This window comes from Gallinula chloropus, assembly GCF_964237585.1.
Source record: "Gallinula chloropus genome assembly, chromosome: 4".
Lineage (NCBI taxonomy): Eukaryota > Metazoa > Chordata > Aves > Gruiformes > Rallidae > Gallinula > Gallinula chloropus.
In genome coordinates, this window is record NC_140088.1 from 35,525,264 (window position 1) to 35,550,364 (window position 25,101).

Consider the following 25,101-nt stretch of genomic DNA (forward strand, 5'->3'; position numbering starts at 1 on the left):
GTATAAACCGGCATGTCAGGGAAATAGAATATTGCAGAAACTAGTACTTTGAAAAGTAAGGAAATGGCCTCAACAGAAAACTGATGGGCATTTTAACAGTAGTGTTAGTAAAATGAAACAGAAACAAGTGCCAAATTTCATGTGCTGATTGACAATGCAAGTTTAGTGAGAATAAGTAACAAATTTGAATCAGTGTAATTTTGAATATGTTGCGAGATATTTTTATTAAGGAAATATTTTTTGCTTCTGTGATTACTTTCAAGATCTGGAAAGTACTGGAAAAGATACTTTTCTGGGTATAATGCTCAAACAGAAAAGTATATTTTTGGCCATTATGTTCACTACTTTCAGAAGACTTTTGATGCTTGCAGACCTTAAATACAGGAAATATCACTACTATAAACTTGAGAGGGGTTTCTTGATCAAATATTTAGGAAATCAGAATCCACAGCTGGGAGAATAGCTAGTCACCTTATTGCTTCCCAGATGGTACTTAAATCAGATATTCAGAAAAGCCTAGCAATCAATTTTCAGCCTTTCTGAAGCTTCTATTTTCTGAAGGATAAGACCATAATAATTGCTTTAATGTGCACAGAGTTAAATGTAATCTCAGAGTTCCTCTTTTCATTGTGGTAGAAGACATTGATACTAAAAAGGATAGGGATGAAAATTCAATGATGCTAGGATAAAGAGTATGCCAGGAAACAACAGATTTTACAACACATGTGTGGTGATGCATTTCTGTGAGCAGTAGCTATTTTAGTCAGGGTGTGCTCAGCAGAGAGGAAAACATGTAAAAGAGAGGGGAGTAGACATGCATATAATTTGAAGTGACTTTTTTTCTTCAACAGTGGTGAGAAGATGCCACTTGCCAAAGGCATGCCCTTACTGTAGATAAATCTGCCTCTCACTGAATTATCAAATGACTTTTTTCATTACTTATATTACATTAGTACTTATTTGTAGGTATTCATCTCACACAAATACTATATACTACAAACCATGATTCATTTGGAATTTAAGCTGCATCTATTTTTGTGAGGTTTGTTTTTCCTTTTCCTAATCAAAGAGAGACAGTTCATTGTTAGGCTTAAATTTGTCTGCTGACACAGACAGTGGCTACCTGAGAAAGGCTGAAGTCATCCGTCTCCCCCCTCCTGCCAGGCTCCTGAGTGAGGGTATCAAAGACAGAGCTTCAGATTTAAACAGTTCAGTTCAAACTTTATCTCCTATCTTACAGAATAAACCAGAAATCTGAATAGCCTGAAACTGCTCACACTGAGCCCACTCTGAACTGGCTCTAAATTCTTTTAATCATGCTAGAAAGAAGAGGCACTCTTGAAGCCTAATTTCACTGCAGTGAAATAACACAATACAGCTATGCACGCATGTTCTCTCTGTTTAACAGACATCACAGTGAGGCTGCTTAGCTGCCTAAATAGGGATGGATTAGATTGTAGGTAACTTCTGCAAGCCTTTTTCAGTTCTTTGTCATAGAATGTTTTAAAAATAATCTCATAAAATGGTGCTTAGGGGGAAAAACTCAAGGAATTGCCACAGGTGATTTGTGTCCGATGTTAGAAAGAGAAGTCTGTTAGGAATATTCTTGATCTAGTTACTTTGCAAAAATAGATAAAAACTAAACCAGAAACTGAATTATGCAAAGGGAGAAGAAATAACTCTGTGGTGAAAAGCCACACATTGTCAGTCTAAATAAATAAATAACAATTTTTTCAAATTTTGCTAATAAAAGAGGACATTATTCCATTAAATCATGTATCAATTCAGACTTCATTACAGATGTGGAGAGAAGAGCCTTTTCAACATCAGTACAGTACCTTGCAGTCTTTAATATTTTAGACCTACATATATCTGAGGTTTTACACAGACAGCTTAATTGCCTTCATTCAATTAGTATGGTTATAGAACATGAAAACAAATACAATCAAATGCTTCTATTAATGTTACCAGGACTATGCTGCTGACAGAGCTCAAATAAAACTCCGCTTATTTGTTTAGCAAATGGTTATATTAAGGTACGTGTAGTTCCTCAAGGCAGATTAAATCAAAACTACACAGAATCTTTTCCTTCTCTATTGCTCTAGGTCTAGAATGTTCTTTACAGGTAGGAAAAAAAGTGCTGAAATTTCTGATAGAATTATACATGTTATCAGTTGCATAATCGAAGACAAGCATGACTATTATGCTCATACAAAGTCTAAACTTTCTAAGGTGATTTCTAGGAGTTGCATAGTATCTTGATAATAGAAATATTTTCTTAGTAGACATCCCTATCTTTGTTCTTGTTTGTACAACAGCTTTACTTCTACTCAGTTTTGTCTAGGAATGTAATGAATTCTACATGGAAGTATAACCTGATCTACGTAAATTTCTACTGTACATACTCACGTGCGTCGGAAGGCTGAGCGAATATCCAAGTCTCCAGTTACTGGTGCTTCTGATGTGACAAAAAGCGATGAACAAGAATAGGAGAGTAAATCAAAATAATGCAAAAATACACTGATATTCCTAAAGTTTTCCTTTGCAGACTTCTTTTTTTTTTTTTTCTGACGTTCTTATAAATTTGGAACTATTTTGTATTGAAAGATTAAAGCATCATCTTTAAACATGTAGACTTCATTAATTTCACTAAGCTTCAAACTTCCAGTGTTTTGTGTAATTCTGTCTCATGTTTCATAATAACCTGCAGCATAACAAACTGCATTGTCTCTTGTTTGTCAGTTCTTCTGCAGGTAAATTTTAGTGTCAATACTGGCTTCACAGGGTATTTAAACCCTAATGATAAAACCACTGTATAACATCTGAACAGTATTACTAATAATAAATTGTAATGCATTCTCTGTGAAAGCAAAGGTAAATTCCCAGAAATATGTAAAGATGTACAGAAACTCCATAAAGGATGTTGCATAGTGAGAACTTTATTACTCTGTTCTAAGTTTCTGTTGGTATGTACTGCTACTATTGGGAGAAAAGCAGTTCTGTCACAGTTCCCAAGTCTTCTGAGTCTTACAGCCAACTAGTGAAACTTCAAAAATGAACACCGCTGCTTGAGTAACATCAGTAAACTTTTGTCTTTGCATATTGGGCTCCATTGGTTTCTGGACACTGATGTTGCAGTCCATTCAGCAGAACCACTGAAACAGGATATTTAGGTCTTTCAGGTAGTCCATGATTACGCTGTTTTACCTAAACTCTTCCACACTGGTATAATTGATGTTAAAATTTATTACCACTTCAGATGCTGATAATCTTTTCAGTATAACAGTTGATGGTGGTATCGTGTAGTATGTAGAATGAGTTGTCTAATCTTAAAGGAATGTTTTATTACAAGGTGCTTCTGCACGACTTAAATTTATTGAGAAGGGAATTTGTAATAGTGTTACATGCCTAAATCTTTCAGTTTTCTCCTTTTTTAAAAAAAGATCTTTTCAAATAACTATTTTAATACTGAACTTTTGCCAAAGGAAGAACTGACTTCTCTTTTATTCTAGTGGAAGTAAGTATCATGAGTGAATGGATACAAAATCAGAAGTGTTACTTCTAATGCTCTGTACCTCTTGTCAATCCATCCCAGTCATGATCTATGGGCCTCTATGGGTAAGTGTACCTGTAGCCCTTCAGGTTTACATCTCAGATCTATGCTTGTCTAGTAGCCACTATATACCAGAAAGAATTGTGGGTGGGCATACAAGAAGAAAAAAATAAAAGGAAGAAGCAAGATGTCAGGAATTTATCTTACCGTGGACTATCAGGTTGAAATTAGAACTATCGAACTTGTCCTTGGAAGACACCTCACATCTGTACCCTCCTGCAAAAGTCATGTTTGCTTCTATGATTTCCATTTCAAAGGTGTACACCTAGAACAGGCACCAATGATATAATACACAAGTTAGAAAATGAAATGGTGAAACAGACTGTGAGGATGAATCATATTAAGTCATGGAGAGAAATAGACAAGGGATGCTATAAACCTCTGTGTTCTTTTAGAGCAGAGGACCTCCTGAGCATGTAATTCATTACTGCCATAACAATTACATCAAGTGCCCCTCCTCTCCCACCCAGTTGAGTAAGATAAAGGACTGTTGTCACTGCAGGTCTTCCAGAAGATGCAATGTTATATTAACAGCTTTGTTGTACTGGTGTGTGTAGTCATTGCATACACTAAGTGCTGTATGTACATTGGAAACAGGAATAGAGCTTTTGTTAAACATAATGAATAGAGCCTCCACCCCAAATGCATACAGTGCATTTAAAAACTCAGCAAGGGAGTGGCTAATGAGATCAAGTCCGTTCTGTTCCATCCAGGAGAGGGTAGTAGTGTTTCATATACTAAACAGCATGAGATGTCATGGTACAAACTCTCTTGTAATCCTGTTCGTGTACCTTTGAACATGTGTGTTGTAAAAACGGATCTTAATTACCTAAAGTAGTCTAGACAATGCAAGAGAACACTTAATTCCAATACTAATAGATGAATACTGGATCTATTACAACCAAGATAAACCATACTTAAATATCTAATTTATTGTTTTCTTTTAAATGTAAACAAGCATCTATTACTTGAGAGGAAGATTGCAGGAATCCTACAAAACTGCTCTTTTCAACCTCAAGACACTTTCTCATTTCATCATAGATACGGTACGCAAGCCTCTGTATGTAGTACTTTCCTCATCTGCATGGTCAAAACAGACTTTTATGCTTAAGTATAGCATTGTGTGTAACTTTGAGTGCCTTAATATTAAAACATGCCTATGCTATCTTATATTATCCCCAGATTAAAGATGAATATCTAGAAGAGTGAGCACCTTACTCTGTCAATTGTACCTTGTTATTTCGATCATAACTGTCATGTAGCTGGAGATGTTTTCCCACTTTGCTTCCCAGGTCCATCCACTTTCCTTTGAACCATTTTACTGATGGTTTCTTCAGCAGGCTCTCACCTGCAACTTTGGCAGTGAATGTGATGTTTCCACCTTTTAAGTAAAGTAGGTCAAAATAAGATTATGAAGTGTTTGGTTTAATTGTTATATCACTGCTGTCATGTTGCACATGGAGAGCTAAATTGTCAAGCAAGAAATAAAGTTTACAATCACTTGACTCATGTTTTGTACTCACCAACAGTAACTTCTCCATCCTGGGGTCGTGTCACGAAGAGCCCAATAGGGTCCAGAGGCTCTTCTGTCCCAGCAGATGCAACTGAATTAAACATCAGAATTACTAGTTAGAACTTTCAGCATCAGCTTCTGTTAGAGTCTATGTAGTGAATTTGTTAAGTCATTTCAAAATATCTCAGTATGATTCTTCTGTCTCTCAGATTCTGCATTCTTCATCACCAGCGGTCTGTTTTCTGCTACTGTCTCTACGTCACTGATTCTACTGACTCCTTTGTTCCTGTTCTTCCCTTCTCTTAATGAACCAGACTTGATAACAGTGTTAGTTCTCTATTACCTTCTGTGTTTTGGCTGCTTTCTACTGGAGGAGCAGGTGACTCTGAGGCAGCTGGGGCTGGAACAGCTTCAGCAGGAGTGACTGTCTCACTCTTTTCTGGAAATGAATGTAAGCCAAGATTAGAGAAAGTCATATTTCTACTTCCTTTCTGAAGAAACTTTGCAAAGAGTAGCTTTTAATAAATGTTAGGAAATGCAGAGTAATTAACTGTGGTTTTGTTGAACTTAGAGGAAAAGAGGCCTCCTGAAGGTAGATGATGAGGCTCGCTCTTCTGCTGAGCTTGGAAAGTTCTATAGTCTTGATGCTTTGTGACTTAGCAGCTGATGAATGACACTATTATTTGATGGCTTCAGTGGCCTAAATAGAAAAGGCAGTGAAAAGTTATGCAATTTTTTGGTTTGTAAACTATTTGCTTATTCATGATATTTTGTTTAAGTCTTCTGTTGGAATGTAATGTTCAAAATGCTATTGCTGTGTGCAGCTTCAGAAAAGCTCTAGGCACCGCTGAGAATCAATATGGAGCAAGCATTTTAAAAATACATCTATCACTTCTTCCCCTGGCTCATGGTAGTTTAAGGCCTCTCAATTAAACCATGACCTCACAGACAAATTCAAGCAAATGCATTTAGCACAATGGAGAAGCTAGAAATGTATGAAAAGGGAGTAGGAGTGAGCAACTGGGGCAGATGGAGTGAGGTAGAATTTCTTCAAACAGATCAGTTCCAACAAGATTATTTTTTTTCCATAGGTAGCAGAGCCACTTCCAAAGGGCTTCGCCTCCCTCTCACACAAGTTCCACTGGCAGTTTCCCAGCTATTTGCAATGTTGTTTCCACCAGGGATTTCTGTTGTGCCATGTTGCTCCTCTGTCATAACAGGAGATGGATGTGTGTGGGCAGGTTAGGGGTCAGTTTCCTTTTTTTTTTTTATAATGAAGAGCTGAAATTATTATTATTTGTGAAAATAACAATGGATAATCCAGTTAGTCTTTAACAATCTAATTTTAGTAAGGCCTGAAAAACAACACAGCACCTTTGAGCATGTGAACTTGAGTCACCCCTGCTCTCAGAAAATTTCTGCCTTTTACCCGAAACTGTATTTTTGTCTTGAAAGAAAACAGTGTGATTTTAAACTGGTATTATTTTAATATTTAAGTATCAAATTCTGCCACTTTTATTTTTAGAAAGTATCCCACTGGATCTTATCCAAATAAATATGAACTGAATTTTTACTGGAAAGAACTAAACTTTATTCTAACTGATGTAGTTATAACTTGGATGTGTAGTTGTTCAAGTATTTTCATTAGCAACTTATTTTGACACATTTTTTGGGAATATGTGAGCTTCTGAAGACATAATATAGCATAACATATTTTTTTGTTAATTGATACAGTTTTGTATGAATAATAACAATAAATAAATACCAGGCCTAAGATGCAGGCATTTTAGTGTTTGTCAGGCTAGGTTAGACTAGGTTTGCTCTGGTTTTCAACAGTTAAGTTGAAAAGCTTGACAGAGAATTCTAAAGGTGCCTACTGAGATTTCCCAAGTGAAATCCATTGTGTGGACTTCCGACATCTGTAAAAGGGTGTCTTAACCATGGGAAATGTATTCCCCAGCTCTATATTAACAAGTAGCTTCAAGTAATTGGGAAAAAGGGATATACTTCTGGTACATAAATTTTAGTGTTTACTTAGGCTAATTTCTATGGGCCTCAATCATGAAGTTTGCATTTGGGACTGGAAACAGTAATTAAATTTGAATTGCTTAGGAAATGCTGTACCTGGTTCTTTGACCTTGAGTTCAAATTTGACCTTGGAACTTCCAGCTATTACAGCATATGTCACGTCATCTTCTTTTCCTACATTATTGATTGTCAGTGAATGCTTGTTTCCTTCTGCCTTGATGATATATTTCTCACTTTCTGTAATTTCTGTGCCAGCTCTCTGCCACTTCACCTTGACACCAGCTTTTTCTGTCTCTGCTTCAAACACAGCTGTGCTTCCGGCTGTCACCTCTGTTGTCTTCGGCTTCTTGGTAAATGCAGAAACTGAAAAACAGAGAAGGCTCACTTAAATCTGTTTTGCAATTGTGGCATATCTGGTGTAGTCAGCTGTTGTGGCTGGAACAGCTGTCTCCTTTCTCTCCCATCTGCCGAGGCAAGATACAAATTACAACACTTTCCACAGAGAAGTTGTGGAATTCTCTTTGTGTTTACTGAGTTCTGCCTCTGTCTGAGATGTCATGTCTTCTCCATACTGTTGTGAAATAAAATGGAATTGATAGTGGATTCATCTCACTGTCCTCCATCCTCCATCCCCATAATGCGCTCTGATTTTTTGTAAGTGAATGTTTTGAACTATGACAAGATGGTAGGATGTGTTGTCTTACATATCAAGCTCTCTATGTCAATTTGCCGTGCAGTTTTATTTAGGAATATTAATTCTGTCCTTAGAGTTACTTGTATCAGGAACTGTTCCTCCAACATAATTAAAGATTGTGCAGAAACCTGTGTCCTAATATACCCCAGTGAATTAATGGTTCATTTTTAGTTGTTCTGTTTTGACTGATGAAAGCTTTAGTGGAAAGGGATCATGGTCCTCATAATTTTATCCCAGTTAAAGTAATATCAGCTGTTGTTTGCATTCAAGTGTTTAGTTCAGCATTAAAAATACTTGCCTACGTTTTAGTCTACAATGACTAGTTTTCTGATAAATTACAAGGTGGATCAAAATATTTCCTCTGTGTGTCAAGAAGCATTTATGATGCTTCTACTGAGAAGTAATGAAATTATTCTTACGTGGTGTGAATTAAGCATAAACCAAATGATGGTTTAGTTCGTACATAATCAAAGTATAGCAACAGATAGGAGTTTTGAAAGCAAGTAATGTGTCATTCACAGAATTGTAGGGCTTGGAAGTGACCTCCAGAGATCATAGAGTCCAACCCCCCAATCGTGATTTTGTTCCATGAGTATTCTAACCTTTCTAACTATTAGATGTTTCTAAGATAACTTATTTTACTAATTTCTTTACCCTGATTTACTTAGATTTTTTTCAACTTTTTTTAAATCGAGTTTTTTATTTTATGCTTATGTTTTTGTCTGAATGAAACAGTTAATCTTTTGGCTAATTGCCATGAGCTATGTTAATGTATAAAAAAACCCATTAACTGACATTCTGATTCATGCACTGAATGTTTCTTCATCTTTTTACTGACTTACTCCTGCATAACCAAGCTTTTAAAAATATTAGTAAATCTATCACATTTAGTTGTATGTCACCTCTGTGGCAAATTGTGTAAGGCTTTCCTCCTTGGCTAGCAACAAGAACTCTTCCAAACACCACAACAAGGGTTATAATTAGTTTTAAACTTTTGATACTGATTTATAATACTAAAAGGTACATGGCATGGAAATATTTTAAAAGAAATAGCTTCTATTCGTGTTCAAATTGGTGCTTTAGTAGAAATGCTATGTTACTAATAATACCACTTGTTCATTGCACAAAATCTCTAGTCCTGCAGTGTGTCCTCAGACTGCATAAATTAATTGACTCCAGTGGACTTACATCTGCAAAGATTTCATCCGATGGTCTTTGGACTTTAGTCAACATAGGTCTTGTTTCCTGCACTGTTTTGCAAAGGATTCAAAGCTGCTAAACACCAATTAAAGTATCAGTTGCAAATAATTTTAGAATTTGCTATGTATGGCATTTTGCTTTTCTTTATTATATTAAAAAACTAAATTGCATTTTTCTTCTCCCCCCAATATATTAGATGGAAAAAAAGATCTGATTTGCACTGAACCTGTAGTAGCCTTGACTGAGCTTCTGTTGTTTTCTGCTGCATGTTTTTCTTCCATAATAAGATATAAATGTGTGAATTTTCCTCTGGAAGTGGAATGTCTGCATACTTTTGTTGAGTTTTTTCTAACTTCAGGCCTGTAAGTTTAACAGAATATAGTACTGTATAGAATATAGGGCTCTATACTATAGCATAGTACTCAAATCCCTGTTATCAGTTGGACATCTTTTGATATATTATTGCAGTTCAGTAAATAGCACGACAGCGTATGCTCTGCCAGCCGGGTCAGTTCTGGAGCCCACTCCTGAAACATCTACTAGCTGGCTCCTTTCCCTGTGGCGCTAGAGATAAAGCAGCAAAGAGGCATGTTTTTTCTCTCTTAAGTGCTATCATCATCACTCTTCTATTTAAGCACAAAAGAATCTATAAATACATTAATTACTTAACAGCAATGTGGCCTGTAAAGGTTCCAGCCTACAAATGGCAGGGTTTCAAGATGTGCATACTTGGAAGCAAATCTCTGATCTGCTGAACACCCTGCAAAGTGATTAAGTTTCTTACATTTACTGTAGATGACTCAATAAAAACAGATTGTTGGCCAGAAGTACTTGCAGAGTGAGAAATCTCCACCACCACATAATATTTCAGACTTTTGGGAAATCTGAATATACGTGTAGAAGTTTGAGAGTAAATCTTGTCTTTCCCACCCCCGCTTCTTTCCTGCAAAAAGACTCATTTCAGTTCCAACTTAAAATAATTGTGAATACTTCAACTAAACATAAAATTGGAAAAGCCCAAAATCTCCCATCCAAATAAAGATCTACAAGAACAGTTGTTGAGAACCCACTTTTTCACAGGTAGAGGAGACTCTAAAAGTCATTTTCTTGCACATCAGGTTCAGAGTCAGTGCGTGACAATGTACAAAGCAGTGTCTCTCTGTATCCATATGTATTCCCTTTTATCTTTCACTGTTCATATTTGCAAAGGAAAAATAGCAATATACAGCTGGAGATTTTAAAGGAAATTACTTTATTGCAGAAGTGAGATTGCTGAACAAGCACACAATGAGAATGCCATCATTTTCTTTCTCAGGGAAAAATAGGCTGCTTAACAGAAGAAAGACAAATGAGAGATCAGCTATTCCCAGTCTCCTTCATTCTGGTTGCTACTTTAGGTAAGACTTGAATCCAAGTTCACCAACAGATTTATTTTTTCCCATCTAATCCAGCTGTTCACTCATTAGGAACACTGCTAAATACCCCCTTCAAAATTTCTTGTCTGCCCTGAGGACTTCACTTTTGCCTGCTTTTATCAGAAACATTTTCCCCATTTAGCATTCTCTCTCACTTCAACATTTTGCTTCTACCCAGATACATCCCTCTGAGTTCATTATATCCATCCCATACTCAAAACACTGTTGGATATGACCACCATCATCAGGCTGTGACACCTCTCATGTGATATTGTGGAGTGTCTTACAGCTCTTGTGCCTGTCAGGCACTGTCAGATCTCAAACACTATGCCATTTTTATCCAGACTCTAGCCAAACATACTCTTAGGACCCACTGGCCCGAGGCACCTGATGACCAAGTAGCCCATGTCCTCTGCCACTCACTTTCTGAGTCCTGGTAAATTCTAACCCACCCTGCATAAAGGAAGAAAAAAGTGATGTTAATACTATCATGCTATAGCAGTTCTGGAGAGAGGGCAGACAGAGATGCACACGAGTTACTAGTGCTGATGATGGCAGGAATTGTTGAAGAGAAGGAGAGTGATAAGTGCTCTTTGTGTGTGTGTTTTGCGGGGATGGGCTTGGAATTGCTGTGGGGACTTAACATGGGAATGAAAGAAAAGGAGACTAGAGCTACTTTGTACTAACTTGTTTTTCATCACTTCACTTCTCATGTCCCAGACCTTCCTAATCACTTCCAGCTTTCATAATGCAAAGAACAGAGCTTCATATAACTTCTGAGTAATGTAAACCAATAAATTTCAACCCCAGGCAGAAGAGAAAGGAGGCTGCATGTGGTCTGCAGTAGTCTTGCAGACAACTTTTTGGTGGCTAACACTGCTGTTATCAGAACTTGCACGCAGCACACATCCTTGAAAACTCTTGTCACACCTGAAGGTGTACACATCAGACATACAGTTATCTATGAATTACATCTTCGTTAGTAATAGAAAGGTCTATTTGGAGGTCCATGATCAGACTGCATTTTGATAATAATTTATGAATAAGTCTTTTGATCAGGAGACTGAAGAAATATAAAACGCATTTTGATTTTGGCCAAATTAAAATGGAATGAAATTATTCAAGTTCCAAAAAAAATTTCCTTCACTGTTTCCACTAATAAAACTAGTGCTTTGTCTTCCTGTTGCTGCATTTACTAGAACTTCATGGTAGTAGTTCCATGCTTTGTCCCTTACTTTCTGACCTACTTCGAAGCAATCGCCTCCTAAAAATCCACAAGCAACCTAGAAAATGGCTAAGGTAGCACCCAGGTCACTCTCTGTTGTACTACTCATCATCTCCTTTGCTCTCTTGTTGAATTATCTATTTACTGTGCTTTTATTTTGTAAGTGTTTTGAGGTAGGGACCGTTTTTCAGTTTTCTTTGTACAGCATCAAGTTGTTAGTAAGTAGCTACTAAGTACTTAGTTGAAACCCTAATAAGTATAAAAGTCAGTATTAGAAGCTAGAAGAGACATGGTTCTTTGATTATTGTTAGAAAAAAATATATGAAATATACATTAGTTTTTAAATAACTGGAATAATTTCAGTTCCTAGCCACATTCTCTAAGTAATTTGGCTTGTCAAGAATCACAAACATTAGGTAAAAACCTTTTCCTAAAATCACTGAATTTCAAAGTATATCTGAAGTATGTGAAACAAAAGTGAGGAAGAAGTGTAGATTCCACAAGTATGATTTTTAACTAGATAGCCATAGAGGAGAGCCATTCTCTTGGTTTTTTTAAATTTATTTTGATTTCATCCTGCTTTTCAGAGAGGTGACTCTGACTTCAGTGCTTCAGCATTCATTATCTGTGATGTGCACATGGACAAGAGGGAGAAGCACTTAATGAGAATGTGTTTTAGATAAGGGTTTCAAATGATATTTCTGCCTTTCTGAAATAAAAACTGTTTATAAATATTTTAGGAGAATCTAATGTATCTGGTTGAATGAACATGCTATAAACTCCAGCAAGGAACCTGTAGTGAGTGTAATTAGGGAAGATAGTCACAGGTTTTCTCCCGCAAAGCTGAGATACCTTACTGTGCATTCTGTGTATTTGGTATTAAAATAGGTACCTGGCCAATCTAATTCATATTACAAAATTAGTATTAGCTTTTGGAATTCCTTCATTTGTTAAGGCTTCATGTTGAACAATTATCTTTGCATCAGTACTTGCACTTGGCATCTAGCTTTCCTTCTATACGATTTGGTTTCCCACTGAGTTAAAAGCCAGACTGTGGATAAGCAGACTTCAGTAACGGAGCTTGCAAATTCCTTACTGAGAGTCTATATAAAGATGCTGCACATTCCTCAGTCAGGACCTAAGTGGCTTCTTGCAATTACAAGCTTAATTCCATGCTCCAAAAGCTATTGAACTACTCAATCTTATCATTCCTTCCCTACTTCAGCAGCTGAGATTTTAAATTCCTGTGACATGAGCAATGGGCGAGGAATAGTTTCACCAAGCAGAGTCACCTTCCTCTCTATGCATCCATCATACTTTCTGTAAAATGGGGTTAATCCTGTTCAGCTTGCTTTGAAACCTACAAAAGAGGAAAATATATCTAGAGGAGGATGATGATATTTCTTTTTGCATTACTATAGTGCACAGAATTTCATTATCATAGAGCAGTACTGTGCTAGGTGCTTGCGGATGTAAAAGGATGTTAGAGTCAAACTAAAATTATACAGTGTACCCTTCATTATGCAATATTGATTATTTTTATTATTAATGCTGAAAGCCTCTGTGTACTTACAATCCAGGTTAATTATGAACCTTTTAAAAATTCCCTGATGTGAACTGAAAAATCTAGACTCCTCAATCTATAAAATACTTGAGTAAAAATTGACTGATTTTCAGAGGAGGTGAGTAGTCTCAGACTACTGGTACTACTTAATGGGAAACACACACATATCCCATTAAGTCACATTTATTTACTAAATTTGGTATTTAAAGCTCACCTGTTTCCTCTTAATATCCTCTCTGAATTTTTGCAACAAAAAAAGCAATCAAAACTTTCCAAAACAGTGAGACTTTGGAAAGAGATTAACTATGAAATGTTTAAATCTAAGGGAGAGGAACATAAAGGTTTTGCTACAGAACCCTTAAATTGATGGTTTTCAGTGTTTGATTGCTTTCTCTGACACTAAATTGCTCCAGGACTTCTAATTCCAGTTGCTCTTGAGGAACATACCAATTTTCTGAAGAGCTACATCAGTTCTTTGGGTATTACGTAAATAAATAAGGCAGTGCCTTATCCTGAAGCATTTTAGTTGGACAATTTAAAATAAAAGAATGCTGGAAAATTTACTTCACTAGTTTAGGTTTTGTGGTTTGCTGTTGTTGGTTTTGTCTGGGTTTGGAGTGGGGGGCAGGACATGGTGGTTGTTTGCGGTTTGTTTTTACATGTTAAAAGATTTGTTAGAGCAGCAGCTGTAGGCAGAATATCTCTGATATTCAGAGATACAGACTAGAGATCTCTGAGGGTTCTGTATTCTAACTGTATGGTATTTGAAAGGCAGGAGTTGTGGTTTGTACAAGTATGAATTTCTAGGTGATTATTCACCCCTCCTGAGGATTATGCTCAACATTATCCCATCTTGAAACGACTTGAACTATATAAACAACATGAAATGGAAAACCAAAGGGATTAATGACTCTTGGGAGAATGAAAAGATCCGCTCTAGAAGTTATGGAGCATGTGACTGTTTCTGTCTCAGTCAGAGTGGGTAATAAGATCTTTTCCTCCCCCTGCTGTGATAATCACTGTGTTTGTGCTGCTTTGTTCCTATGAAATGTGTAGGACTGGTGATGTTAAACACCTGTTAGATTTCTCTGCAGATATAAGCTGGAATAGAATTTTGCTCCACTGTGGGCATCTTCACAGGCAGGAAAGTTGCTTCTCATCCACAGAGACTGAAAGATGTCCATTTAAAGGCAGTTAAACTATTAGAAAGCAAAAGTTACAATGCCTAAGCAATCACACTGTCACATTTTGCCTACTCTCTCATATTTCTTTTTGTCAGCATTGTCAATCATAACTATCAGGCATTTTAATAAATCTCAAAAATCATGTGACTTTAAAAATAGAAAGTGATTAGGAATGTCTTCTTTTTGGAGTGCTTGCTGAACTTTTATAACCTTTATTTTCAAGGTTTTCTCTACAGTTATGAGGTCTGGTATATATATTTTTATATGGTTCTACTACGCAGCTTTAAGAACATTAGGTGATGTTATAGTTGTGATAAAATTGAAGGATTGGTGACACCACTCTTGCTTTAGTTATCATTTAAATGAAACATAAAGAATCTCATTGGAGAGCTCTTAGTGGGAGATACAGACTGGATTTGTGCTCTGCCTCTGGCAGCAGCTAATTCCGAATATTTTGGTGAAAATGAAAGTTTTTCTTCTGTTGTTGTGATCACAGCAGATTTTCCCACTGACCAGCCTAACAGGAGACTGATGCCTGTTCAGTCCTTTGCAAAGCACAAAGTATCAACACCTATTACTGCCTACCTCTGGAAACTGCACGTTATTTAAAAAGCATGCACTTTGTGCTGTACATTCAGGCAGTAGTGATTCTGGGTATGCACTGGCATCCATGAAGTGAGAGGTGTAGAAGTGGAGTCCCAGATTTAGTACAATTCTCCTGTGTATTGGTATCTGTGCACTTTTCAAACAATCATCACTTCAATTTTTGACTTTTTTTCCAAATTTAACTGTGGACACGAAGTGGTCTTAAGACGCCTTCTTCTACCCACACACAAATATTCTGAAGCTAAACTCTCCCTACCTCTGTTTCCCAGGCTCTCTTCCTCCTCAAACAGCTTGATTGCACCTTACACCCCATCTTAGGCCTCCCCTGTTTCCTACATGTGCAGCCTCTGAATGATTCCTTATTTCTCAATTTTAAATTAGAACTTTCTTAAATCTGAAATCTTTTCCTGATGTTTTCTAGTGGGGTGGGACTTGCACTGGGCTCTGTGACCTTGGCTTTCTGAAAAAGGTTAGTTATCTTTTGGCTCAAGGGAAAAGAATGGAGGAGGGCAAGTGAAAAGAAATACATATATACTCTTTACAGTACTGTGTCTTTTTTTTTTTTTCTAGAGTTGTACTTTCACTAGGTACAAGAACTAGAAGAAATAAGCTCTGAACCAGGTGCCTTTTGCTCTCATTTTCACAGAGATTTCACTAATAACAAATACCATCAAAGTTTGCTGATAACACTTCCTTGAAATTACCAGGGGAAAAAAAAACCACACAGAAAAAACCGCACCCAAAAACAAAACAAATAAACCCACCCAACCAAACCAGCAGAGGCTTATACTGCCTAACTGCCTGAGAGAGATGACAAGCTTCTGTCAGAGTCCTAAAGGTGACTGGGGAAGGAAATGAGAAATTAGAAGAATCTGAGAATTAAATGCATTTCATCTTTAGTCTTTCCTCATCCAAAGTTGCTTGAGAAAATTCTGTGTCTGAGGGTTGCCAAACTGATTACTGATTTCTCTGCGGGATCACTCGACATATTCACACCTTCATAAAATACCATCTCTTTTTCCCCTGTATTTTTTGTTTTCCAGAGGCATCTCATTTCTCTAGCATGCAAATGCAACTCAGGTTTTTCCCTGTCAAACTGTTCTTAGGTTTTGTCTGTCAGTTATGATCCTTACCTGTTTTCTTTGCAGGCTCTGGCATTTTCCCTTTTTTTCTGATGAAGCTCCCAGTTGTATCTAAAAATCAGGGCCTGAGCTAAACAGGAATGAGACTTCAGGGCTTTTGAGACCCCCTAAAGAAACACTCAGTGGAAGCCCCCATCCTGCTCCTCCCCCTTTATTCTCCACTGTTGTCAACTACGGCTCCTTATCAACAGCAGGACACGCTTGACAGGCGACATCAGCAGGGATAAATATAGCCAAGTTCCAGAAGCCAGAGAGCTCAAACCACTCAAGACTGGCTACTGCTGCTCCGTTGGCACAAACCAGACCACAATGTGATGTTGCACGTGTGTACAGTACATTTTTCAGGGTCAGGTCTGTATTGCATTAAGAATTCCTATGCTGCCATCCATGTTCATGGCACATTCAGCAAACTAGACCTGATAGTTACATCTCCTGTAGGCTGGTTTGGTACTTAGTCTAAGTATGTATCTGCTTGCATCCTTGCTACCTATTTCAGTCTTTGTTATTGTTGTAATTGGGTCCGAACTGAACGACCTCCATGTTTTTTTTCTCTACAACCAAAGACTGTATTTGTAGAACTAAATGTGAACCATCAGGAAGGAACTTTCTTTTTCACAGACACTTATACATTACTGACATTTATGGTCACAACCAGAAAGCATGACATGACTTAAATAGTTTCAGTCCTTCCTTCCCATCCACCCACTGGGTCTGCAGCACACAGCTCTTGAAAACTAGCAAGTCTGGTTTTTTTTCTTTTTTTTTTTTTTTAAGTAGCATTTAATTATTTGTTCCAAGGTTCCATCGGATGCCTCTAGAAGCTTTAATATTGCTTAATTATCTAGAAAAGATTTGAAGGAAATCTCCCTTGAAAATTACTCTGGCATTGCTATTTTATGCTCCAGTTATTGCTTCTTATTTATTCATACATTTGGCATATGTCAAAATAGTAACTGTAGACAACATCCCTTTATTGACTTGGTGGCATGTCCTGTTCCTGTCACTTTCATTTGTCCCATTTTGAATTTTGCTCTTTTCTAGAGAAACTCTCTAGGCCAAGCATTTAGCACATAGAATTCTATGATTCTATGATTTTAGCTACTACTAGTATTGAAAAAAATTGTTTGTTTAAAAACAGGGGTTTTTTTTTTTTCCGTTTTTTCTACCCGGTAAAAAACCCCCCTCAATCTAAAGGATTTTTCCCTTTGACAGGGAGCTCAGAATAGATGAGTGTGCAGGCAGCCTATCAGTCACTGTACTTTGTGTCTGTCTTTCACATCTGACTCTCTGGAGAGACTGATAGGACAAATGTGAACATGCAAGAATGTCTGCTGCTACCTCTTCTGATTTGGAGCCAAATACTTCCTCCACTTCTGATTTTTTTCCCATATGAGTGAGGAAGATGGGTAGGATGTGACCTATGCAGATTTTCCATTGCCTCTGCTTCTAGTAGAGCACAAGTTAGCATGGTATGCTTTTGACCTAGAAGCCTGTGCCTGAGGCATTTCTCTGAGAGCCAGGAAATCTTGGCTTTGGTTTGGACGCTTTCAGAGAGCTTGGGTTCTCCCCAAGAAAAATCTGTCACTTGACTAGTGAAGATCATTATTTATTTCTTAAATATCTCTCCCTATTAGAGAGGTACCATTAACAACAACTTCTCTCCAGAGCTGATTTCCAACATGCCTTATGGGAAGAGAGTTGTCAACCTGCTAACCCTAGGCAATGGAGGCCACAGGAGGCAGAGCTAACATGGAGAAAGGAACAAACCAAACTCCTATGCAGATTATCCAGGGGTGAATTGGGATCGGATCCACACTTCTCCACCTTAGGTGCTTCTCTAGCATGTGTCTTTGAAATAATGCTTACAAAGAAAATTACCTGACTAGAAGTCACTTCTGCAGTATTTGAAACGTGAACCTTTAAACATTTAAAACATGAAGATTCATCCTTTGACACTCACCTATTAGCAATTTTTTTTTTTTTTTACTGCAAGCCTGTATGCTATGTTTGGAGGTTCTGGATTTGATATAATGTATAATATGCTGACAGGATATGTTAGATTTGGATTCAAAATGTTGTTCAGTTATGAAGGTTTTTTCTACAGTTAGCAACATAGGCCTTTATTACCATTAAGTAAGAGTGTAAGTGGAAATAAACTCATTTTTATGGAATTAAAGGAAATATATCCTTATATACAAACTCTTTAAAATGCAGGCCTTTATATTATTTATCTTATACTCTGAGTCTATATTTGTTCTTTGTGACTGTCCAGTAGGAGGTGTTCCAAAGCAAGAACTGAGAACCTTGGAATAATTAAATGTGGGATAATGCATATCTAACACAGAACTCATTCTGAATGCTAATAGATAGTGGCTCAAGTACGTCTTAAATATTTCTTCTAAGTTATTGGAACTCTCAATATTATTGATTCATCTGAATAATAATTTCTCTTTAAAATGACATTTAGTCCCTGGACTCAATACTTTCCAATAGTGGTGATTCCCCTGTTGAAATACACATTGTAAAAGCAGGAATCCTGTTATTGATTCTGCATTTTCCAACTTTTAATTTTAATATCCTCTAGTCTAGGAGAACAGAAGTTGCTGTTCAGTGTCTGAATGCTCATTGTTTTCTATTCTTTGTCACAGCAACTCCAGTACTTTTAGGACAAAAGCCACAGCTGTATAAATCTATATTAGGACATTTTTAAAACCTGACATTACATGTGAAAACAATTTATTTTATTTTATGCTTTCTTATCATCAGGTATTTGTCTTTAAAAGCATCAGATGTGTGCCTATAAGATGTCATTTCCATCACTTTGGTGGTGGAAGTATCCTGCTTCCTGTGGGGAAAATGGGGAGTTAATCCTGCCATCACATGGCTTGTGGAATAATTGCATTGGTGTGTTTCTCTGGAAATTTATGGGGTGATCTAAACCATGCTGCCATTTGTGGTGGGTTGCCTCTGGCTAAATGCCACATGCCCACCAAAGCCACTCTATCACTCACCTCCTCAGCTGGACAGGGGAGAAAATATATGATGAAAAGCTCATGGGTCAAAATAAGGACAGGGAGAGATCATTCAGCAATTAATGTCCCAGGTGTAACAGACTCAATGAGGAATAAAATGCATCTAATACCATACCCAATGAAACCAGAGAAGGATAATAATAACCCCAAATCTTAAAACAGCTCCTTCCACCACTCCCTTCTTCCTGGGCTCAACTTAATTCTCGATTTCTCCTCCTCCTCCAGCTGGGTGGTGCAGGGAAAAAGGGAATAGGGGTTTGAAGTACTGAGCCTGAACTATAGGCACTGAAAAGAAGTTGACATCTAGATGAGCCTCACAGACCAACAAAATAGTCACTATGTGTAATATTAATCGCATATGCAATGTTGTAACACTTGCTGTAACCAATGGAACAGTTTTTCTTTATTTCATGGCATGCTGTAAGGCCACAAGATCAGATGTTTGGCCTTGTTGAGGATTACATCATCAAAGCCAAGATAGGTAGAGGTATTCCCTTGGATTCCTCCTTGAGCCCTGGTCAGGCTTTGGGCAGAATCCAACAGAAAATGTCTCTGCACTTGAAGCTTTGAAATATATTTATTGAACTATATAAAAGCTGGACCCTCTTGCAGCGACTTTGGAGACCTCACCTACGAGTGGATGCACTGTGTAGGACCTCCCAATTGCTGGGGTAGGCTCTCTGAATCCTCACTGCAACTAGGGCTCCCCAATGACTTCAGATCTGGATGATGGTAAAGTATTAGTGCGCTTGGTGATGTATTTTTCTTAACCACTATGAGTTTTCTTTTTCCTGTACAGTAATGATTAGGTGCATTACACTGCTTATTATCCTTGCTGCTTAAAACTAGAGTGCAATGAGCTTATTCTTTTAACTAAATGCATTAACCTTATATTTATGTTGCCTTGAAATAGACAGTAAAATAAGCGTCCCCTTTTTGTTGGTGCCTGTGTCTATTGATGCTGTCAGTTGGTAAAACAGGGTTGTGTACAGTTCATCGTGCATTGTCTCTGCCACTTCTTCCTCCTCAGGAAAGGCTCCTGACACTCTTTGCCTACTCCAGTGTGAGGGCCCTCTCATGGGAGACAGTTCTCCATGAACTTCTCCACTTCAACACCTCCCTTTCATGGAGGCTCCATTTCTTCACAAACTGCCTCAGCATGGCTCCCATGGGGTGCAGACCTTTGGGAATAGACTGCTCCAGCCTGGTCCCTGACAGGGTCACAAATCCTGCCAGCAAACCTGCTCTGGTGTGGGCTCCTCTCTCCACAGGCTCTAGGTCTGTCAGGAGCTTGCTGCAGTGTGGGCTTCCCACCATATCACAGTCTCCTTCAGGTGTCTCCACCTGCTCCACTGTGGCATCCCCCATAGGCTGCAGGTGGAATTTCTACTCTTCATTATCTGTGGGCTGCAGGGGGACAGGCTGCCTGCCTGACCATGGTGGTCTTCATGGGCTGCAGAGGAATCTCTCCACTGGTGCCTGGAGCACCTCCTGCCCCTGCTTCTTCACTGATCTTTGTGTCTGCAAAGTTTCTCACATCTTCTCATTCCCTTCCCTGGTGGAAAATTGGTGGGAAAATGCTGTCTCTTGGTTTTGGGTTTTTTTTTCCTTCTTTAATATGTTATCACAGAGGTGCTATGGCCATCACTGATTGGCTCAACCTTAGTCAGCAGTGGGTCTGTCTTGGCTGGTATTGGCTCTGTCAGATCTAAGAGAAGCTTCTAACAGGTTCTTACAGAAGCCAAACCTGCAGCACCACCACCGCCCACCCACCTTGCCATGCAAACCCAAAACACCATTCAAATGACACTCACTAGACTGAATTCCAAGGGTATACTCTTTGAGCGTTGTATACCAGTAACTGTATGATGTTACTGTATGTGAGCCATTATTTCCTAGAGGATTCGAAAGAAATTTAGACTAATCTGAAAAATCTAATATGCTAAGATATTAAGTTGCAATGTATTAAGATAATGAAGCATTCACAGTGTATATTAGAAGGGAAAGACAAACAATATACTCTGCATTTCTTTATTAATGTGGCCAGTACAGTATGCAGGATTTCATCCCAATGATGCTTTCTGGCATCATGTAAATAAGTTTATTCTGTTTTTCACTTTCTCCTCCTTGTTTATCACAGATATTTGGAAACAATATTAGACTTGAGTTACAGAGTCTCATAAATGCCTGGGAACCTTTTCTCCAATCCATGTCATGTTTCCCAACCTTTATATGTTGGGTTTTTTTCCTGTTTTTAAATAAATATTCCTTATTTAAGCTTGTCATAGCATTTTCCTTTTAATGAATAAATTTTCCAGCTGTGACATCACAACATCTTATTTTCTTTGGATCTCTTCTCAGGATTTCATTTTATCTATTCAGTATCTTTCTCACTGTAGATTTGATTCTTTATGTAAACTTTTAGTGGTATGCTTTTAATTCAGCAAGCTGCTAGAGGACATGAATAACTTTAAATGTAGACTCGTTGTGTGCTCAAAATCAGGTGTATTTAATACAAGTATAGTAGTCAGTCCCTTAGCTGATTATTCTTCATAGATCCTTTCCAAGATTCAGATTCAAGTTTAATCTGGGGAGACTGTGAGTTACTTCTATCTCTCAATGCAACAAAGCTACGAGAATTATTTAATTTGATGCAGGGTAATGACCCTATTCCAGCTACAACTTTGCAGCTTTTGTGATCTTAAGTGTAATTTAAAATTGAGTCTGTACATTCAAGGCAGAGTGGAATGAATGTGTTCTCTGCTATTACACTTCTGGTTACCAGGGGGCAGCGTTGCTATAATAGTAAACTTTTTTCTAGCACTTTCTACATTTATTTATTTATTTAGACGCTTTTAATAACAAAACTGCTATGCAAATGAAATATATGACAGCGATGGCTACACTAGCCCAAAATAAATGTGTGGTGGATTGTGATACTACTTACCGGTGCAAGACAACACTAGACAAGTTTTTAGAAAGTGTGTGAAGTTTCATTTTATATTCAGATAAAAATGATGTACAAGCATAGTGAAACACCACATAATAAATATCTCTGGGGCTTTGCTAAAAGGGTGAGTGAGAAGGAAAATTATTTCCTTTTTTGTCAGAGGAATTATCTTGCAAGTCTGAAACTATTGTTCTGTGCCTCAGACAGTGGCTTTCATCATGTAGTTCAAAGTCAAGTTAAAACATGACAGAAATAGGTGGCCTGCAGTGATAGGTTGTGTGATGCATCTTCCTGATTTTGAAGTTGCAGCATGGTTTATGAAAAGAAACCCAATGATTTCTTATTTATAGACAAAGTCAGCAGCATCTCCTTCTGATAATACTATCCAACTTCCTATTAAAAGGATAGTTTTTTAGATGGTTACAACTTTGCCCAAATGTAGCTATCCAGCTGGAAAGTCTCTGTGATGCTTTTCTACTTTGGGGATCATTTTTTTTTCCTTTTAGTTTCTGTCAGGTCATTTGATTTCTTGTTTCTGTTTATTTGTCTCTCTGCCTCTTAGTTCTGTTTTATGAAAATATAACCTCCTCTATGATTCAGTAGTTTCTGGGGACAAGGATCTAAAATTAACTCTTGGTTCCAGGGGCTGCAGATTTACTGGTGTGAATGGCGGGATAGCCGAGCTGGCTCGGTGCAGAGCACAGGTCCAGGAGGAGACATTCAGTGAAGTGCTGCACCCACCAAACAGAGCAAGCTGTTTCCTTTGTGCTTTTGAAACAGCTCTGGGGGCTACTGTGCAGAGGCACTTGGCTTTGCTGGCAGAACTTGCATTTACAAGGGCTTAAGAGATCTGGGTAATGCCGATACTGCTTATTTGAGCTTCCCTCTGCACAACTGTTTTGTATCTCTGCAGTTTACACCCCATATTTGGGATCTTTCTGGACATTTGAAAGTTAATTTGCTTTCATTTCAGGGATGTATTTCAACTGGCTTCATGATAACCAACCTGAGTTGCTCCATATTGTAGACTATAGAAAATAGTGCAGTCTACATATGCTCAGTGAGAACTTTCTAGTTTTTATCCTCTGAAGAAGTTTTGACTTTATCAGTTGGGTCCAGTGCAGGGGTCAGCAGAATTTTCTCCGCATTTGTCTCTGGGCTACTGTGGGGCTTGGGCTGAATCCACACACTTAAACTAAGAGCAAATACCATGTATATGTCCTGTGCTCCAAATAGCATCTCCTTCAGGTGCATAAAAAATGGACAGAAGAGCTGTGGGGGGAAAAGAACTGGACCTTCAGAGAAGGAAGACTGGATGTTGCAGGATGGGTTTGAAATAGATCCTCAAAAGACAAGAATATTGAATGGGAAGGTGGGGTACAAATGGGAGACAGGGAAGAGAACTTGGAGTCAGTAGGTGATAAGACTAAAACTGTAAGAGGATGTGGGATGGGAAAACCATAAATGGCTGAACAAATATATTGGAACTGAGAACCATTCTCATAAAGAGAAGCTGACTGGAGACACATGTGAGAAAAGTTGGTGTAAGAGGAAGGAATAAGACTAGCTAGGCAAAAGCTGCAGCCTGACACTGAGAATAAAGCACTTGGGATCTACTAAATAGGGAGGTGTCTGGTAGCCAAGCCTAGAGATGGAGAAATACTGAACGAAGAGCTGGGAGTGGATAACTGGGACTGGCAGGGAACAGAGTACAGAGTGTTTATGGGTGGGAAAAAGTGGAAGAAGGACTGAAGAATAACTCTAGAATTATGTTTTCAAATGCAAACGCTCAAAACTCAGAAAATTAGTTAGTTAAATTGAAAAGAAACCCAAACTTATTTGTTTATGCAAATGCCCATTTCAGCACCCAAACATTCTTCACTTTGCATAAAGCAGAGGCATTGGAGCATTCTGCACAAAGGAGTCAGTGGTCAAAGGGCTTCTCATATGAAGAGTGCTGCTACTCTGCTCCTGGGGAGTTAAAACAAAAGCTCATAGGGAGCCCTTAAAGCACAGAAACTGCATTCCTTCCTACCACAAAGCCGCTTCCCCAATCCTTTGCATAACCTTGGTCTCCCCAACACCTCCTCCCACCCTTCCTTCTCCTCTACCACCTCCTGCTAAACCTTATCTGCTCTACCACATCCTCATTCTCCTCCTGTCCATAGACTTTTCTGCTCATTCTCACGTATGCTTTGACTCCCCAGTAGTAAAAAGTAACTTTGTGGGGAACTGAAGGCATGAAGAAGGGGGATGTGGCTACATGAGTGAAGAGAATGGAAAGAAACAGAGAATGTAAAGAAAGTTGTCCTGAGAAACCTGATCTAATTGGCCTGCTTTGAGCAGGGGGTCAGATGAGGTGACCTCCAGAGGTCCCTTCCAATCTAAGTTAACCTGATACTGTGTGGTGAGGTGTGAGATGCTGTGAAAGAAATAATGGGGCTAAAGAAGACACAGATGAGTTCTGAATAAGAGTATCTGCAGCCTATTGCTGTTTCCATGTTCTTTGCAAGAAGGTCCTATTCCCTGGGTCTTATTCCAAGACTCTGATGACTTGGGTTATATACAGACTTCCCTAATATTACATGCTGAACTGAACTGTAACACACAAATTTGTTAGAGAGGGAAGGTGAAGCTTGGTGAAGTTATAGCTGAGTTACACTTGCTTCAAAGAGCAAAGCCTTTGTCTACTTGACTGTAGTAGGAGATTAGTGGGTTTATTGCAGTAGCTTTGTTTATTATAAGTGTTACATTTTTAGTGTTTTAGGTATATGGGCATGCAAAATTATGTAAATCTGATTCGAGCATTGCTTAGAACAAGGAAAGGTAGTGAGATAGCAAGTTAACATATGATTCTTGGAATTGGTATCCACAGAGTGTGGTAGTCTGTGTCATATCATAGTCTCTTCTATTATTAATCCATAAATGTTATATA

At 38.0% G+C, this 25,101-nt stretch overlaps 1 protein-coding gene across 1 annotated transcript in view; it reads right to left on the bottom strand.

The window, feature by feature from the left end:
• Window positions 1-16,200, bottom strand: part of MYBPC3 (myosin binding protein C3) — a gene marked incomplete at both ends in the record, with an annotated part of 58,080 nt that extends 41,880 nt beyond the window's left edge. The window contains 8 exons of the mRNA XM_084263148.1: window positions 1,124-1,168; window positions 2,410-2,458; window positions 3,761-3,878; window positions 4,846-4,994; window positions 5,137-5,217; window positions 5,470-5,565; window positions 7,251-7,517; window positions 16,176-16,200. Coding sequence (XP_084119274.1) covers window positions 1,124-1,168; window positions 2,410-2,458; window positions 3,761-3,878; window positions 4,846-4,994; window positions 5,137-5,217; window positions 5,470-5,565; window positions 7,251-7,517; window positions 16,176-16,200 — 830 coding nt within the window. The remainder of the gene's footprint in view (window positions 1-1,123; window positions 1,169-2,409; window positions 2,459-3,760; window positions 3,879-4,845; window positions 4,995-5,136; window positions 5,218-5,469; window positions 5,566-7,250; window positions 7,518-16,175) is intronic.
• Window positions 16,201-25,101: the final 8,901 nt, after the last annotated feature.